Source organism: Scomber scombrus, chromosome 8 (genome assembly GCF_963691925.1).
Source record: "Scomber scombrus chromosome 8, fScoSco1.1, whole genome shotgun sequence".
Taxonomy (NCBI): Eukaryota; Metazoa; Chordata; class Actinopteri; order Scombriformes; family Scombridae; genus Scomber; species Scomber scombrus.
The window spans coordinates 14,431,812-14,447,600 of NC_084977.1; the positions used below are offsets into that span (position 1 = coordinate 14,431,812).

Sequence of the window (15,789 nt, forward strand, 5' to 3'; positions counted from 1 at the left end):
AGAGCTAGCCCTGAGTTTCATTCATATGTCACTGACTCGCACCACTCAGTGTCTATAAGAGAACACAGGAGAGGGAGAAATAAATAAATACACCTTTAAAACTCAATTATTTTCAGCTCTTTACCCCCCTAACCCAAAAAAATTAAATAAAATCAATCAATATCTAATAAAGATCTTTATTTCAGATTTTAAATAGATTTACAAACCATAAGAAAAAAGAAAATATAAACAAGAAGAAAAAAAAAACATCAAGTGATCGTCAAAATATCCACATGTGCATATCAAGGTAGAGATTGTAAACAGTCCTTTGAAGCCGGGTGAAGCCAGAAAGGGAGACTCCCCGGGGTCAGGTTCACTCAGTTGGAAAAGGATGTTTGTTTGTTTGTTTGTTTGTTGGTTGTTGTTTCTTTTCTTTCCTGAGGTGCTTGTTGTTGTTTTATTGTAATTAACTGCTTGGGTCCCCCCCTCCCCTCAGTGATGCTGCCACCAATCAGAGCTCAGAGAACTGGAGGGGGGGGGGCGAGCAGGGAGGAAAGACGATAGAAGTAACAGTAGTTTGACAAAAATGAAATATCATTCACCCGAAACATCGAAACACAGGGTGGAAGGAGGATCATTTGAGGGCGGTGTAATGCTAATCAGTCAATTATTGAGTGTTTAATATTTAGGGATGCGTCAGTTTGGTACTGTACAACTTTTTCTGTTTTTTCTTTTTTCTTTTTTTGTTGACATTTCTGTCATCCATTGGTACATTTATTTGTTCTTCCATAAACAATCCTGGGTTTTTAACAATCAGGTCAATATTCTTAGCACTTAATACATATAAGATAGAAAACATTGCAGCTCACACCACAATTTGGAAGTAAAAGATTACATCAAAACAGCAAAAGAAGCCCCCCCCCCAAAAAAACAGACAACCCTCAGCCCATTCACAATTCAACCGTTTTAGATAGAAATCGAGGCGAGGACCTTTGTCCTTGGACACAATCCGGGACCCTTATAGCAGATCTAAAACCACAAACACGTCATAACAGCATGCTAGTGAAGAACCACATTCTCCTGTTCATGCTCAAAGATCAACCCTCTACACCCCCACCCCATGCCTTCTCTCGTTTGTGCGCTTCTTCTCCACACCTCTCGCCTTGTTAAATGAGCGCATCTTATAAACGATCAGAGAATAATCACACACACATACGCACGCACTCACACACACACAACAGAAACATGGTTACAGCCGTGATGTTGACAGTTTTATCAGAAATACTGTTGGGTGGTGGTAACGTTTGTCTTTGTCCTGGCGGTGAGACAGACAAACAGTCTACATATACATCGGACACATTTTCCTTCTCGTGAATCACTCACGCTGCTACCTGATCTCCAGTGAGGTAACAGGGATCATTGATTCAGGTGAGTCAAGATGGCTGCGGCCAAATTGGGGTTACAAAACAAAAACACATCCTGTACATGCAGTCACCGCTAGGGGGTGTGCTCTGTGAAGGCTGGTGTCCAATCTTCTTCTGCTCTGGAGACTTGTGCTACTCTGGCTTAGAATAACAAACCACCGAACAAGTACAAACAGAAAAAAACGGATACGACTGCACATGTCTGTCTCTAACCGAGGACACAGTCAGTCCGAAACCCTCGCAGATACAGACTTGGGGTTGAGAGCTGTCAGACCAGTCTGGCTCGAGGTGTTCCAGCCATTGTTCGAAAGGCTCAGCTTTACTGCCACGTTTAAAGCACTGCATATGAAGTAGATTGAAGCACTGACTGCATAGGTTTTTAAATACAGTACATTGGATTTCATGAGCAGCAGCCTTTGCCAACCGTTTCTTGATGCGTCCAGGCCTCTAGTAGCAGGTGCGTGTACGCCGAAGGCTGCGTGGTGGTCGGTAGAGGACGTTTGTGGGATTCTCATCTACATTCCATTCTTCAGTTCAGCTGTTCGATCTTACCTTTCTCACTCACATATAACCCCGAACAAATCTGACAGGTGCTGCTATAAATAAAAGTTGTTCCATCAGGAGGGCGCTGTTTGCACAGTATTTCCCCCACCTGAGACCTTGTGAGCCTGAATGCATCCCCCGACCCCGACCCCTATACAAGTCATTCAGGTCTGCGAGAAAAAGGGAGTGAGGGAAGGCACGAGGGAGTGAACGGCTTTTTGAAATGGATAACTTCCCTGTATGGAGCAGCACAAGCCCTGCGGCTCAAAAAGGTCAGAGGTGAAGCATGAAAGGGCTTCAAACCAGAGGTCACACACACACTTATACACACACACTTACACACTCGCACGGCTCAGAGACGGAAGTGACTCAGCTTTTAAACACACGCACAAAATTGCACTGTACGCCTATTTCTCCTAAATTAGCTCCCTCTGCTTGTTTTACTCTGATCTGACTTGTGGCATTGCTTTCCTCCCGACTGATGACGTCAAGAAAAGGCGCGACCGATCCTTGGCCAAATTTTTAAAAGAAACTTGGCCATCAGACAGGCTTTGTTCCACTCAAAGCCAAACGGGGGGCAGGACTTTGAGATAAAGCGCTTTGGGGGAATTCAAACCAGTTCTTGTTATCAGTGCAGACGAGGAAGTCAAATCTCAATCTGTTTATGTGTGTAACCTCTACTCAGAAATTAAAAATTAAAAAAAGAAACATAAAACAAAACGAAAACAACTGTGTAGCTTTCTTTTCTTCAATGCATCTGGTTTTAGTGTGCATATTGTTGACTGCACGTGTGACAGGTGGACAGGGGGCCTGTGCTAAGTGAGGATGATGGGGTTCAGGAATGGGTGGGGGTGCCAGGGGTGGGATTAAAGTTCAGTTCATGACAGAAGAGGGAAGGAGGGGTGGGGGAAGTGGTCGGGGAAGACGAGGGGCGGGAGTGACATCACAGGGAGACGAGGTCAGGAGTCCTCCGTGCCCGAGTCATCTTCGTCATAGCAACAGTCCTCGTCGTCATCCTCGTCGTCGTCCTCTAGGTCCTCGTCGTCGTAGTAATCATCGTATAACAGGTTGGAACCGTCGTCTGTGGGTGGGACTTGGGTGCGGACGCAGTACTCGTCCAACGTGATGGGAACCTTGACGCCGTCCCGCTCTGCGTCGGCTTTGGTAGCGAGCACCTGCTTCCTGTGAGGTGGAAAGAAACGAGAGAATGAGATAAGGCTTTGGCCCTGGTACTCTGTGTACTTGCAGCACTGACAAGCTCCCAAATTAAGTGGGAAGAGTGCTCTCTGCGTGTTTTTTTCAGGGTACCTGATGATCTCGATGTACTCTCTGTCCTTGCCCTTGCTGTCCCTCCACTTGCGGTACATGACGGACGCGTCCACGTTGGCCGGGGAAAAGGTGTTGGGCTCATTGAGCAGAGAGATCACGCTGAGCAGGATGGTCCTGAGAGAGAGTGGAGAGAGATTAAAATAGAGGAAAGGTGAAACAAATACAGGAGGAGGAACAGGAAATGGGGGGAGGGAAGGGAAGAGAAGGTGGAGGTAAGACGAGACAACAGACATTGAGAACACGGGACAAAGAGGTGTACAGAGACGGAAAAAAACAAAGACAGATGGACAGAGAGGAGGAGGGTGGGAGATGAAGGTTAGGGTTTGACAACCAATCTGCTAAACTCCTGAACATCCATTTGTCTCTGCTGTCATCTGCTGAATTTAGCTCTCAACTCCAACAGTCACTCATTACAGATACTAACAAACATTATTTATACTTTACCAAGAGACTGATCAGCATATAAAGGGAGTAAACGGCTTGGCAGGTACAGTTTATCTGCTTCCTAAAACTTTTTTCATATGTGTGATCTTCCCCCAGTTCTCTCACAAGCTTTCCTCTCTCTCTACTTGGACCAAACTGTGGGACTGTTTTGTGTTTGTTGTACTCAACCGGCTCGGGAGTTACAGAGGCATCATTTCTGTGAACACAGTTCTCTGCAGCTATGAGAGTTTGTGTATGTGAAGAATATAAACTGTACAAGAAAAAGCTGCAGGGGTTGAATAAATTAATGTGTGTCGAGTAAATATCTGAAATACAGAGTTATGAATTACACATCATGCTTGAAAACAACTGTCTAACTTTATATTTTAAGCAGAGCCAGTACCTGCAGATTATAAACTACTTACAGTAGCATTACTGCCACTAGATCTTACATAAGTGGAGGGCGATAACAAATGGAGTAAAACCTGGGACGGAAATGTTGTGTGTCTGTTGAGTCGGTCAGTTTTTAATCACATTAGCGATTTTAATAACAATGATCCGAATGATGTTTCTACTCAAAAGCTTACATTTCTCTGGTGAATTCTGGATTCAATCAGCCACTGAAAACATCCACAATGAAGACATTTCCAAAAAGCTGGTGCCTTCAGCTGCATTAGGACAATGCTTACTTTGGCAAACCAAAGATGACTAAGGAAACGTTTCAGGCTGCCTGTCATACCCCAACAAGGTCATTACTAGGATTATTTGAAATTCAGGGACACTGTATCAATATAAATCCTGCGAGGAAGGTAAGACTTGTGCTGGGGTTTGGATAGTGGAAGGAAGTACCTCTAGTAATGTTTAAAAACTGGCTACAAGCTGCAATTGACACTGACATGTTTTGCTCAGCCTTCAGCCTTTACTGATTGGTGAACGACGACATATGAGGAACAGTGTAGTTCTGTACACATCAGCATCAATGACAACACCCGCACACTGACTCCAAACCTTTTTTAACCTTGCTGTCCATGTCTCAGTCTACATATACTGGGAGGGAAAACATCATATCGCGTACCTGACGTTCTGTGTGGGGTTCCACCTCTCTGAGGGCAGCTCCCCGCTCTGTGGGTCGTCCACCGGTGGGTGCAGAATAGAGATGCACACATCCCCGTTCTAGTGGACACAAGATTATATATCAGCATGTTTAGATAATGTTTTAGTTACTACCACTTAGATGCAGTTTATACTTATAAATACAATATCAGGACACTTGTATACAGTCTTTATTAAATATCTTAATATATGAATGCTTTCTATATTTTATAATATATTTAATCTTATATTTGGTTTTGTCTCAGCATTTTAAGGGTCGTTACCTCGTAAATGTTAGGGTGCCACATTTTGGTGAGGAAACGGAAAGCAGGTGGAGAGTACGGATAGTCGACGGGGAACTTGATCCGAGCCTGAGGGCGAGAGAGGATACATATTAGCAACATGAGAGGCAGGCTTCTTCCTTTCTGACAGACAAGTCATGACTACTTCACACCAAACTGTTACCATTTAGGAAAACCGTTTCCACTAGAGGACATATCCTTTATGTTTTTTCAGCACACTTGTGGTGTCACTTGCCTAAAGAAAAAGCTACAGTGCGTACTGGCTTGGCATCACACACAGAATACTTGTGCTAAAACTATCCTGCTGATGGACACAGACACACTCGCAGTCTCCCAGGGCTGAATCCTATATGCAAGTCTGTACAATGCCACATACACACACATACACACACAGACAGACAGCTGCTGAGGAGTGAGGGCTTCATTCTGAAAGCTTTTCTTAACAAAGACCTATGTTTGCAGCACCGGCGGCAATGAGAGGCTTCTGAATGAAACACCTCCGCAATCAGAGCAGATCAGCTTCAATGGTGATTGAGAGAAAACCTAAAAATAGTAGCTGTGGAGTCATGGCTAACCCTACTGAGGTGGCTGGGCACGGAGGAGCTAATGACAGTGTAATGTAATATGGTGTGCAGGGAGGGGGGCTCGCAGTGCATTCAGCTGCCGAGTGTGCGCAGCTTAGAGAAACACCGGGCGAGTGAGGGGGCTGGTTGGTTGGTGGTGTGAAGACATTGTGGGGGTTTGTCCTCTCCAGCTGTCACTGCAACCCAAGACAATCCAGTACTCACACCCGTGTTCTGCTATTATATGTGCTTGCACTAACACCACACTCACCCACTTCACACAAACACACACACACATACTGTATAAAGACAACTATGAGTTGTGTGTGAAGGACCCCTCCCTCCTGTTCCATAAGGCGTGCTATGGGAGGGATTGGGGGGACACACACACACACCGACTACACTGATTACACACACGTCACTCACAGCATGAAACCTTCTGCTGATCCCCCGTCATACACAAGCACACGCACACACACACACACTTGCCCACATTTGCTGATTCGGCATGGTCAGCTGGTCCTCGCCACAGTGAACCAATGAGCAGGAGGGAGGGGAGATGGTGATGGGGTAGTAGTGGGAGGAGGTTGAAGAGGGGGGGGTGTTCAGTAAGAATAAAAGGGGGTTGTGCTCTATATAATAATACTTTTGCTCTAACATTAAGCTTTTATCCCTCTTTGCATGCACTGAAGCCTTTAACCCTGAACCAATCATCAACGCACAGAACCAGATGCTACGAGTGGGAGCGGTAATAGTCACAGAATCTGCTGTTGTTTACCGCACCCGTTAGAGCTGAATAAACCTGCTCTCACTGTATTAAAAGCAGAGCGGAGAGGAAACACTGACACAGTCCTGAGAGAATGCCGCTTGTAGGAAAAAAAAAAAAACACAAAACAAAAACAATAAAATCCCCGGGTCTGACGGACTCTGCCAGAAAGCTGGCGGCCCTCAGAGTGCAGGGTTCAAGCCAACATTGTACACATTACAGGCTGGCAGCAGTGCAGCACATAGCAGCCAGGAGGAGGAGGAGGAGGGCCAGGCGGCCACAGTGAGGGCTTGGTCTGTCTTCCAAAACAATATAAAAGCATCTAGATCATATCTGTGCACTGGCTGAGAACTGGACAAAGAAAATCCTAGCTTGTATAGTTAGGAAACCTCCCTCTCTCCATCCGTCCACATCATGTCTGACTCACTTTTTTTGTTGACCTAATAAGAAACAGCTTGGCAGATACAGGATTTTTTAAATAAATCCCACCCATGGTAGCTCTCATCAGTGGCCGTTCAGCGTGACTCTCAGAATTTAAAAAGGTAATGGAAATGGTGCAGAGGAGAACTAGAAAGCATCCCGGCAAAGTGTAAACCTGTGCCAGTAGGCAATGTGGGCTGTTTGTGCTCCAACCCGCCCACCCAAAAGAAAACCCAACAAAAACCCACAAGAAGTAATAGAACGAAAAGCTCTTTAGCAGCTTGACCGGAAAGTTTGAGATGTTTAGTGCACAGTTCTTTGAGCTACCTTGGAAACAAAAAGACAGTCAAACATGAAAGATAAGATATATTATGTCCAACTTTGAGGCAAATGTACCGCTTACTTACAGTATATTGAGAAGAAGAAACGGTGCATCGATATTAAATTAAAAAAAAACTGATGCTTGTTGCTGGGTGACCTGTCCATCAACACTGACGGTAAAACAGCTTAATTTATCACAAACTTGCAAGTCTGAATGCGAACTAGTAAAGCAGGAAGGTAGGCATATGCATTAAGGATAAGCATTGATCCCTGTAAGAAGGTAAGAGCATGATTTCACAACGCGGCCTATAGCCAGAAGGCTTTAAAACCATTTTCCTTGTAACATAATGCCACAAACTCTATACAAACCAGAGCTATGCATACAAATAGCATTTAGACAGGCTGCGTGGCTCCTTCACTATGCTGCATCTCATCAACCAGACTGAGGAGCAGAAACACGAGGCCGAGGAGCACTTGTGATGACTCGGCAGGGTCTTAGAAAGCTAATATCAGTTTTCTGCTTCTCTTTTGAGCTTCCAGGGATCATTCATGTTTGAACGGGTCCATATCTGTGCTCACTTTCTCCCGAGAGGTTTCTGGATCAAACACGTAACAGGTACCAGAGAAGGAGGTGTCGCTTCTAATGAGAACTCTGCTTATCACAGAGTGCTGGTACATTTTGTTGCAACATGCTACTGCTGGCTTGCAAGGTCAGAAAGTGATTTGCTCTGAGAGGTGGACATGAACTTTCCCGTCGAGCACACAAAAATACGAAAAAGAATACAGGATGTCAGATTGATCTTTCTATGAAGAATCTTTCTTGGATTGTGACCTAAAAAAAAAAGAAAAAAGAACTGCCTTGAAGAGAAGGACAGAGAGCAGGAAGGAGGGAGGACATGCCCACCCTGTGGAGAATGACAAGCGAAGTAAACCAGGTCAATGCGAAGACCCTGAACCGAACAAATCATTCTGTTCTCCCGGTGCACCTCCTTACCTTCTCTCTCACACACACCCCACACTGTTGCACTGAATTCCTCACACACACACACACACACACACACACACACACACACACACACACACACACACACACACACACACACACACACACACACACACACACACACACACACACACACACACACACACACACACACACACACACACACGACCCAGAGATTATCATGTTCATACCCAACAGGCCCCTGCCTCATTAACACAGCTCTCCAACCGCAAGGAGGAGGAAGTAGAGGAGAAGTTATAAGGATCAAAAGCTGGAGTTTTGTTACACACTGAAATTTCAAACAGCTTACGCAGTGTTGTTTCAGAGGTGTGATTACCACACGGGTGCAGGAAGAGAAACAGAGCACACAGCCAGGCTTCAGGGGAAGGTTATAAGTGTCTGCTGGGGCCTCACACTCACCTCTGCTCGCAGGAGGCTCCCCTTTCAAAGGGGGCACCATTGCAAGGAAGGGCCCTGCCTTCCCTTGATCCGGCCGTTTCTCTATTCCCTCTCTTTTCCTCTGCCCTGCTCTTATTTCTGTGTGACACAGCCAGAGGGGGGAAACATGACTCCGCCAGCCCAGCCAAGCCCTCTGAAACCGGGTTGGATCCTCTTGCCCGTACCCTCCCCTCCGCTGCTGCTGCAAGGCTAACATGGAGCCTGTGCGAGTGAAGCAGCATGAACCAGAGAGAGAAGGAAGGCAGGCTCAGACACAGTCAGCTGCTCAGCACAACTGTCAGCTGACAAATGTAGCGACAGGCAGGCCTGGGCCGCAACCGGAGGGAAAAACACACCTTTTTCACCGTTTTCTAGGAATAACTGGTCTGTCACCATTTAGTGACAGAATGACTTTAAGCTAGCACACATGAAGGCGTCCAGAGCTGCAACGATTAGCCGATTAATCTATAGACAAAAAATTCACCAGCAACTATTTTGATAATCGGTTAATCAGTATGAGTCATATTTTAATGGGAAAAAAGTTAAAAGTCCTAAATGTGAATATTTCCTGGCTTCTTTAGTCTTCTATGACAGTAAACTGAATATTTGATTTTTTTTTCTTTGCACCATTTCTGGACATTTTATAAAGGAAATAAATCATCGAGGGATTGCTGAGACCCCATTTACATCATAATTACATCCTACAAGAATTAAGTCCTATGTCGCCCCTCTCTCTCTCTCACACACACACACACACTATAGTTTATGCTGTACATCACTACGAGAAACCTCTCTATGAAACACACCCAGATTACCTCATATTTGTAGATATAGGACACAGTGTATCTTTCTGCTGTTCTGACACAAAACGGAGCTCGAAGAGGTCAAATCTGAATCGACAGTCTCTGGGGTGGCAGAAAAAGCAAAGTCATAGCTCTCGAGCAGAGTTTATGGAGCTGCACAAGTCTTCAGGGCTGCTGTTGTTTTATAAACCCAAGATGGAGATAAAAAAAAAGTGCAGTAATTAGTAATGGCTCGCTGTGAAGTCACAAAACATATCAATTATGTTTTGTGACTTATTAACTCTTCAGATATTCTTTCATTTTGATCATTTCATGTGATTATATTGTAGGTATCAGAGAAAATCTCAGAGAAGCAGAACTGGGATCCAAATCAGCAGCAAGTAGCTTGTCGGCTACTTTTTTGAGGAAATGCAAACATCTCAAACAAATAAACAACCAGTGAAGCAAAGGGAATACGCTTGGTTGAATTTTTCCAGATGAAATGTTAAATTCAGGCAAGTAAGATGTTGGTTGATCTTAAAAAAAAGAGTTTCATAAAAGCAAAGTGTCACTTCCTGATTTTACAAAACTGTCCTGCTGTCAAAAAACTGTGAGGAGAGAACAGACGGAGACGGAAGAGAAAGAAGAGCTTACAGAATAAAGGAGTCCGACTGTGTGTCAGTTTGCTTTTCCCTCTGGGCTCAAAGGTCCTCATGAGAAGTTAAATTTAGATTAACGGACAATATATTAAACAGGTTCTGGAAGTAAAATGTATCGGCCTTACTTGAGACTCACACCTGAAATCTGAGAGGCAAGTTTAAATGTCAAACTTACATACATTTAGACTCAGACTGTTTATCATTTCACAGTTTAATGTGTACAACATTTTCAGGTTTAACTTACTGTGCAACATTCAAGCCTCTTATGATGATTTATGCGCACTGAGCAATTACAATTTTGTACAGGAAGCCGATATGATCACACCACTGCCATGTTATTAATTCAATATAGGGATGTCCCGATCCAGCTTTTTGCACTTCCGATCAGATACCGATATTGTAGCTTCTAGCATCGGCCGATACCGATACCGGCCGATCCAAGCATGTATTAAAGATTAAAGATATTTACTTATTTTGTTGTTATACTCATGTTGAAAAGGGTTTTACTTTTAAGAACAACTAGCCAACTTAATTAGGTTAGTTTGAATAATCCACAATGGTTGGTAATGAGAAGCTGACCTGTTTATTCTTAACAGGGTTAAATAAACACAAAATAGACAAAATAATAAATAGTCAATTAACCACACAAACTGAATTGGCATCAGTGCTCTGCTCTTGAACAACAAGAGTGTAAACCAAGGCTTAAAAAGCCATCAGTGCAAACAATATTGTAAACTGTATTAAAAAAGTAAAACACACAAAAAAGCTGAGTAGAAAATAAATAGTGGGATGCTGGACAGGTCGCTAGGTGTGCTGAAAAACGCGGACCGGATTTAGGGGGGAAAAGCTGAAAAAAACTGGAATGGATTACCTACATCGGTGTGCTGGAAAACACGGACCGGAGTTTTGAAAACAAACTGGATCGGGAGTCCGGATCGGGATTTTCCCGTGCAGGCCGATCCGATATTGATATGCATTATTTGCTAATATCAGCGGCCGATCCGATCCAAATATCGGATCGGGAAATCCCTAATTCAATATGTTGACTTTTGATCATTGATTATATTTGCTAACTTAAACTTGTATATAAATGTCATAAAAACACTAGGCTGGTGGTACCGGTGAGGATTTCTGGCTCAGCAACACGTGGTGTGTTTACGAGAATTTTAAGGTGTCCTTTCATACATTTTTTGTGTTGTGTTGTATGTTTAATGTTTTATAAAATCAAAAATGGGTCATGATTGGGAACATTGTAGTCACAACTCATTTATTTTAATAAATTATTTGTGTCTTGTGCTCTTTGTGCGTTTTGTGCAGTTCAGTATGTATTTATCGTTGAGGCCCATAAAGGGACAGTGACTACAAGGCTAGAAATGCTGCAAGCAATATAGAGCATTAGCTCATGCTATGTGCTAGCTGCAACTACTGATAATTTTCATTTTCTGATCTACTGTTTATTTTCTCGATTCATCTTTCAGTCTGTAAATATGTTTCTATAAATTGTGGAACTAAATTAAATTCACAGTGTCTGTTGAGCCCCCTGTGATGTGTTCAGGTTGCTTGTTTTGTCCAAACAACAGTTCAAAAATTGAAGACATTAAATTTACTGTCATATATGACAAAGAAAAGCAGACGATCTTCAAATCTGGAAAGCTGAAACCAGAGAATATTTGGGATTTTTGCTTGAAAAATAACAATTATTTGACTATCAAAAGAGTTGCAGGTTAACTTTCTGTCGATGAATCAACTAATCGCAGCAGTTCAACATGTCTCTAAACAAAGAGACATTAAATACATAAATGGTATTAGTTAAAGACCAATGATCTACCAGTGATCCACCAGTAAATACTCTCAGCTAGAACACAACTTTGAAATCAGGACATTTTTTATGTCTTGGTCAGGAGTAGAAATCGTAAACCTGACAGCATTTCAGATCATTTTAATTTTACATCTACATGATTAACATTTTAAAACAAAGTGTCCATATTTAAAGCTCAGGTTAACACTGTGTTTGAGTACATAAATCAGGAAGTTTACACATCATAATCACTGAATCTACTGGACATATAAACTGAATGAATAACAACATGCAAAGTAAGTCACTGTTAAACACTGTCCACTCTGAGCACAGATGACCTGGCTGCTCTGCTTCATACATGTCCCAGGACCCTGACTGGCCCCCTGCCAGAAACCACCAGACCCTCAGAGCCTGCAGTGATAGTTCACTTGACAAAGCTGAAGACATGCACACAAAGGACTCTAAGTGCTGATCAACGCTCAGTTTATGTAGTGTTTACTTGTTTATGGTGGATCTTCGTTATCTAACAGTCCGAGTGACATTTTGATATGTCACAGTCCACTTTGTGCCTGCAGTCATGATATATTTGTCAGCTCGACTGTGTGAGCTACACCCAAAATAAAAGGCCTGACTCAGCCAGGTTTCATGTGATGTCACTACCTGCCCTGTTTCTGATGAACACGCACATACAGTGTGTCATAAGTGCATGTTTGTGTGGCTAACCTAGTCAGGACAGGCTGTTTGCTTTGTTGATTTTTTTAAGGAATATGGCGAACTGGTTGGATGGAAACCTAGCACAGAACAATGAGTCACAGCCATGCGGTGGATTTCACAGCCAGGCTGTGCATTCCTGGCCCGACAAAGGAATCCTGTACACAGCACCCCACACAGAGACACTGCACTGTCTACGGTAGCCTGGCTGTGGCCCTCTGCGTCTGTTTACAGGCTTGAAAAAGACCAGGGGCGAAATGAACAGGCTTCTAAAGTACTGGATTCACAGAGCAGCGAGCACTGTGCAGCTCAAGTGATGGTTTACAATCAGAGAGCAGTTACAATATGCTGGGACACAGTGGGAGCCGTCACTTATACATTACAATTGAGCTATTATATGAAAACAACTATGGCTAATGCGAGACTTAGCATCATGAGCCCAAAACAAAAAGCCTTTGTAAAGACACCATTTATGTGTGTTTCATTATTATTATTATTATTATTATTATTATTATTATTATTATCATTATTGGCTTCTTTACAGACAAATTTAAATCTTGTTTTATGGCCCTGACCTATATTATTCCTGTTTTTTCCCCTCAGTAGGATGGCACTATTGTACCACTTTAATAGAAACTCATTCTCTTTTGTTTAATATACAAGAAAATAATCTAGGGCACGTTTGAAGCAGACCAACCAGCGCTTTATTTGACGTTGCTAGTTGAGGTAATGAATCAAAGTACTTCATCGGACAAATACCCATGTTAGACTTGAAACAGTGAGCAAAAAACCCCTCAGTATTTCATACAGGAAAATAATACACATAACACACACAATGATATCATAATGTGATGATATAACCTCACAAAGTACATTAAGAAACTACTGTAAAACATAAATATGACAGGTAGTGTGTTTAAATTTGTATAGTTATTCTCTTCACTGGGGCAATCTATTTCCATCTAATATTGTGTTGTGCTATTTTGTAATGCTTTGTAGCAATTTTTTCCCCCAATGAAATCTGCTTCAGGATATATTTTTAAAGACATTTAAATTCAGATTAGTTCTTGATTGAGCTTTTAATAGAAATATTTTACCTAACAGTGTCATTGTATTTATTATTTGGGGACAGTTTATATCCAGAAGGCCCAACATAATGTTTAAAGATGTATGTTTAAAATAAATGTGTGGCCTTAACCAATTTTGGATATTGGTCCACATACTTGCAACATAGACAACCTCCCCCTCGTTACAGAATCTACATAATGATTGTTCAATGCTACACATGTTAAGTTGTTTTTTGATAGCAGTAATTTCATAAAATATCTTCAATTGAGAGATTCTAGAGTATGAATGTATTTGTTGTTTTATAAATTATTCTGTCTAAATTGTTTCTAAGGTTTTAAAATATTAAATTCAGACTGTATGCAGGAAAGCAGTGAGGCCTCTGCTATGTAAAATGAAATGATTAATTATTTACTGTTGTTTTGGATAGCCATTTCTGATACCTTGTAATAGGTGCACAGACCTGCTGTCTGCATCCACAATTTTTTTAGTTTTCGTTTTGAGTTAGTTGAGAAAGCTGAAAGCACATGATTTAAGAATATAGCATATCTGACCATACACATGACAAGTATTAAAAGACAAACAAACAAAAAACAATACCCTCAGCATTTTGTAACATCTGAAATTGATTTGTACACACTTGTTTACGTTTGACTCAAATGGACAGTCTCTGCTATGGCAACACATGCAAGGCCAGGCTATATTTACATTGCAGGGTGTGTAGCCCACGGTAGCAAATATGAGTCCATCTGCACGTAGCGCCAACTTTTAGCTGAACAAAAAATACAAACAACCAGTAGTTAACATGTCAAGGATCAGAGCCATGCCAGTGTCTGAACAGCTGATGTTGCGTCACCTAAAGAAAAACACGTACACCATTCAGCATTAACCTAAGAGCCAGAGAAAAAAGTTTTAACCTAGATTTTATTCAACTGAGACATTTCAGAAGCTGATAACTCTTTATCAGTATCACAAAGACTCACAGAATTAGAATAACAGATCTGTGAAACCAACATATCTTCACTCTCAGAGGAGGAAGAGTGCTTGAAAACAAACTGAATAGATTATGAGCTGTCATAAATCAGACAAACAATGATGACTGGGGCTTTCTGCATTTCAAAAGCAAGGTTTATGTGCTTTATGGTGATTTGAATAAACAAACAAAAGAAGCCTCTCCAACCTGGGGGCTATTGATGAACTTAGTAGTGACTAACACAAAGGAAATGATTGAATCAGTTAAGATGATGAACTGGGCTAATCATACTAACATTTAAACTCAAGGCAGTTATGCTGACAACCTTTTGTTTCCTCTTAATACAAAGTTTAGTCTGTCAAACGTGATGTGTCGACCGTCACTATAAAAAAAGAGAGACCTTCACTTGATCTCTATTTAAAAAGAAAAATAGGCTAAAGACAAAGAAAAGTAACAATGTTTGCTTTGTGGGAGCACTAAAATGTGATCTTTCTGACTCAACTGAGTACATTTAAAGTTGGACAAAGACGAGAAAAAGCTGTTTTTTAGTCACAATAAAACAGGAAACTGACAGTCAGCTAAGTTAACGATATCAGCCGCTGTTCATGAAGACGGGTAATGTTACATGGAGGTGTTTGAATCAACCTTTCTTTACTGGCTAAAGAACAATAGATCGACTGCTAGCTAACATTAGCTACTCACCTTAAAATAACCACCCTCGTAGTGTGTGTTTGGGGGTCCGAATATCGCTACTTCCCAGTTGTACATGTCCGACTCGTCCACCAAAGTTATCTTGAACCCTTCGACCGGCTCGTCTTGGAGACTTTTCATCTCCAGCATTAGTGCTTTTTGGGAACTGGCTACATGATGTCCATGCTGAGCCATATTCCACAACGATTTGTATAAATATATATCAGCGACCCAAGGACAAAGCTAGCTCGATACAAACAACAGCTCACAGAGAAGAAGGGGGCAGGAGAAGCAGCGGGGACGCGTTAACGTTACTTTCCGTTTGTATGCTTCCTAAACGGGACCTGACAAACGCGACTCGGCTGTATTTGGTCAGAGCTGGTGTGCCTTCCTCTGTTGTTGTGAACAATCCTGGGGAGCCCCAGTTATTACCGATCATCTGAACCTACTGCTGTCAATGCACACATATTAGCTAATCAGTTTCCGGTTGCGACTGTCGAAATAGTCT

The 15,789-nt window shown here is 42.2% G+C and overlaps 1 protein-coding gene across 1 annotated transcript; it reads right to left on the reverse strand.

The window, feature by feature from the left end:
• Nucleotides 1–695: 695 nt before the first annotated feature.
• cdc34a (cell division cycle 34 homolog (S. cerevisiae) a) lies at nt 696–15,704 on the reverse strand. The gene is made up of 5 exons (XM_062424780.1): nt 15,294–15,704; nt 5,075–5,161; nt 4,774–4,871; nt 3,255–3,389; nt 696–3,128 (listed from the first exon to the last, which is right to left on the reverse strand). Exons 1-5 carry the CDS (start codon nt 15,474–15,476, stop codon nt 2,906–2,908), a joined length of 726 nt encoding a protein of 241 aa, XP_062280764.1. The 5' UTR covers nt 15,477–15,704; the 3' UTR covers nt 696–2,905.
• Between the last annotated feature and the right edge of the window lie 85 nt (nt 15,705–15,789).